A 3,763-nucleotide genomic window follows, 5' to 3' on the forward strand; every position below is an offset into this window, starting at 1 on the left:
TTTAATGGGAACGCCCCATGTAGACAAGCGGTTAAGCCGTCATATTTCAAACAAAATACGATTCAGATTGGAAACCTTTATCTTGCATCGAGTGTACTTGGTATTTCATATCAACATTTAAACATCTATTTTCCAAATTTTATTAACATATGCAAAATAATTTTTCAGATTTTTAAACTGAAAGGAAACTTGATATACTTAAAAAAAAACTTCATATAAAAATACTTATTATATACTGATGAAATTTGAAAAATAGGGATTCTGAGTGAAACTAACCTTGACATGTTGCATAATTCTCTAATTAGGAGTTATTTGTATTAAATAATTTACATTGATTAAAATGTATCACATATATTTCGTATTAAAGAATAATACATAATAGAAAATTATATATTAAATTTTCAGTAAAGTATTAGCATATTGAAATTCAGGACTAGTCTCATATTCGCACATATCTAAAGCAATTTCACAACTTTCTCTAACTACCCTTTTACTATCTTCAAGAAATTTTTTCAAAATATCTATACATTCTTCAGTTGCAATAGCACCTAATGCTTCGGCACACTCATGTCTCACCATTTCATTTTCCGTTTCATCTTTCAAAGATTCTATTAAGAAAGGTACAGCTTCTGTATGTTGCAGTTGCCCCAATACGAAAGCAATTTCATGTCGAAATAAAGAACCACCATATTTCAATGCTGTGCCGAGAGTCCGAACAGCTTCGCTTGTTTGTAAATTTCTTAATGAAAACATAGCCCGATATCTTTGAAAAAGATTGCTGTTTTCATCTAACAATATAGCTCTCAAATCTATTTCATTCGATGAATCAAATGGTGGTGCTGGATCAACTGAATTATATGGATTTTTTTGGAGGCTCTTCAAATTATTAGAAATTTGCATCCATTTTATTCTCTCCAAAGCCAACTCGCATGTTTCTGCAAGTTCTATAGCAGGATCATTTTTAAACTTTTCCAATATTTGTATAACTTCGCTACTACCAATAGCTCCAAGAGCTTCAGCTGAAAAGGAAGAATGAATAAAAATCTACTTAAGGATACTTTCTTTTATTCATTCATATGTTCGCTCTTTTTATTTAGTCACTAGAAACCCTCAAAATTGACAAAAAACTTTAGTATGTTTTTCAAATACTTTTCAAAAGCTTTGTCTGATTTATTTCAAATTGTACAAATAAGTGTGATATTCATCTGTCAGAAGCAGTAATTTCCACTGTCTGGGGTGAAGGGCCAGAATATACAGGGTATTAAATAAAGAGTGTAAAATATATAAGGAGGTAATAGTATGAACCAAAATAAGCAGAAGTCTCAATAAACATGGTTCCGCAAAGTAACGGTTGTGGAGATATGGATTGTTTTATGTTTTTTAGCCCCTTGAAAGCAGTTTCATAACACTTCCCAAAAATACAAAATAAATGTAAATAAACCATACTTGACAATGAAATAGAAAGCATTTTTATGAAAGCCTGTAACTTTTTTAGGAAGCATAATTAAGATAGCTTAATATAAATCAGTTTATTTGTATCCAAGGAAGCTACCCTTGAAGAAATTGCCAATGTGCTTCTGGGATATTATTTACATATTGTGGATTTAGATACACATTGTAAGTACCGGCAAAGGTTTATGTAAAAATTACTCGTATTTACCTGCCTCATGGCGTACGATAGTTTCCTGTGAATCATCTTCTAACACATGTACCAACACTGGAATTGCTTCTTTATCTTGCATTTGTCCTAAACAATATGCTAACTCATGTTTTAGCAAAGCTGAGGGATCCTTAAAAGATCTTTCAATTTCCTCAATAGAAAAGGGTCCTCCAATGTTTCGAAGGCAAAATAGAGCACGAAATCTCTCTTTCAAGGGTCTTGTTTTATCATTCAAAACATTTCCTATATTTTTAACTTGGTTTCTCGTTATGTTAACCATCATTATTATACAAATTCAAAATTTTCACTAAACGATATTTATCATGTACACTAAAACAAACTAAAAAAGAAAAAAAAAAAAAAATTAGGAGAAAAAAATCATAGACTTCATAAATTACAACTTTACAAGGTCTATGAGAATGAGCTTTGACGACTGCGCACCACTTTTCTAGGGACGCTATAGGCGCAGACATTTTGAAGGCTTTTACGCCTTTTACGTCACGCAGTGACGCATTGTTGTTGACAGGTTCGCAGGTGTGTTTTTTGAGGTTATTCATATTTTTGTTTGTAAATTTCGCTTTTATTGAACTTTAAATATGTCTTGTGTTTTGTGCTGTGAAAGAAAGCGCAAATTGCAGAAGATGTCCAATATAAAACATTTCTAAATATTTAGGTAGCTGTACACAAAAATAAGATATTTCCATTTTATTCTAAATTTTTATTGTAAACATGTAATTTTTTTATTTCTAGCTTTCTAGAAATGAAACTTTACAGGAGTGGCTAAAGGTTCTTTCTATCGAAAAAGAAAATTGGGTATGGACAAAAAATAACGTAATTTGCTCTGAACACTTTAAAGCGGATGATTTTGTCCCATTTTGTGGAAGAAAAATAGTACGACCCAACTCTGCATCTTCCATAAAATTATTTTGTGGTGTATCTTCTTCCATTTTAAACGAGAGTACTTTATTGAGTTCAATTAATACAGGAGCTTTGACCAACAAATTGATACAATCAAGTGAATCATCTTTGACCTATAATGTTACTGAAGTTCGAGTAGGTACAACGTAAAAAGAAGAGACAACTGGATTTAAGGTAATAAAGATTTGTAATTTAAAAATAGTAGTAATGCTAAGGATGTTAAATACGTACCCTGCCAAATTGTTTGGTACGGACCTAATAAATTAAGAAATAATATTTACAGTATTTTTATTTTCAGTGTTCAGAATACATCGAATGGTAACACTAGTACTGATAGTAGCGCTAAGAGAAGGAGAATTATGGCAATGAAAACATACTTTAATGGATAACTTTAATAATGAAAATATCTTTGCAGTACATCTCCTTCTACAGTTGCAACGAAAAAGGTTAAACTGAAACGTAGACAGGAAACTTACTGTTCAGTCTTTACGAAAAGAAATTAGGGACGGATTATTCAAGGCCCTGCATTAAGACAAAATTATTAAATAATTATTTTCAACCATCAGTAAATAAATATGTTACGTTATACAGTGTTTTATTTTAATATACAAAATATTTAGGAACTACATCACAATTTTTTTTTTATTTCATATAAATTGAGTACTTACCGCAATCTGTTAAAGTTTATCGTATCATAAATATATTATTATTGGTGTGATTAATATTCTCTGTTGAACCTTCTGTGAAACAAGATAGCTATAACATAGTTAAAGTATGATTCAATTAATTCAATGTAAAAGATAAGCGCAATGTCGGAGTGTGTGCAGATTTATACATATGATAGGTAATAATATTCTATGTAGTTATGATACAACTCTAGCCATTGTTCTGGGGTAATATAGTATTTAATATATTTTTTATGAAGTGCATATATGAAAATTTAAATTTTTATTATATAATAAATATTCAGATATACCTAGAAAATTATGAAAAATAATTCATATGTAATTGAAAATTTCAAAAGTACGTATTTGTTAGTTCATATTTCATTTCAAAATTTAATGTAAAGTTATGTGCGTTTCTAATTAGAAATGTTAAAACTGACCTGTGCAAGGACTCCCGAAATGTCGATTCGATGATTCCGAATCGAGATCGAAATAATATCAATATATCGGTACTCTTGAA

At 30.1% G+C, this 3,763-nt stretch overlaps 1 protein-coding gene and 1 long non-coding RNA gene across 2 annotated transcripts; one reads left to right on the top strand and one right to left on the bottom strand.

The window, feature by feature from the left end:
• Window positions 1-335: 335 nt before the first annotated feature.
• On the bottom strand, window positions 336-3,336 carry LOC108914360 (deoxyhypusine hydroxylase). Its single transcript, XM_018720171.2, has 3 exons — window positions 3,247-3,336; window positions 1,661-2,000; window positions 336-1,019 (listed from the first exon to the last, which is right to left on the bottom strand). The coding sequence occupies exons 2-3, from the start codon at window positions 1,941-1,943 to the stop codon at window positions 394-396; spliced, it is 909 nt and encodes a 302-aa protein (XP_018575687.1). The 5' UTR covers window positions 1,944-2,000; window positions 3,247-3,336; the 3' UTR covers window positions 336-393.
• On the top strand, window positions 2,227-3,187 carry LOC108914362. The gene is made up of 3 exons (XR_001964674.1): window positions 2,227-2,333; window positions 2,411-2,752; window positions 2,877-3,187. It is a non-coding gene; the product is annotated as an uncharacterized LOC108914362 (long non-coding RNA).
• Window positions 3,337-3,763: the final 427 nt, after the last annotated feature.

The sequence above is a fragment of the Anoplophora glabripennis genome, unplaced genomic scaffold, assembly GCF_000390285.2.
Source record: "Anoplophora glabripennis isolate ALB-LARVAE unplaced genomic scaffold, Agla_2.0 scaffold1303, whole genome shotgun sequence".
In the NCBI taxonomy this organism is placed as follows: domain Eukaryota; kingdom Metazoa; phylum Arthropoda; class Insecta; order Coleoptera; family Cerambycidae; genus Anoplophora; species Anoplophora glabripennis.

Excerpts from the sequence above, each read along its gene's own strand:
- LOC108914360 (XM_018720171.2), bottom strand. The coding sequence starts at position 1,943 with ATGATGGTTAACATAACGAGAAACCAAGTTAAAAATATAGGAAATGTT. Across the intron at positions 1,020-1,660 it reads TATCGTACGCCATGAGGCAG|CTGAAGCTCTTGGAGCTATT; the intron begins GTAAATACGAGT and ends CTTCCTTTTCAG.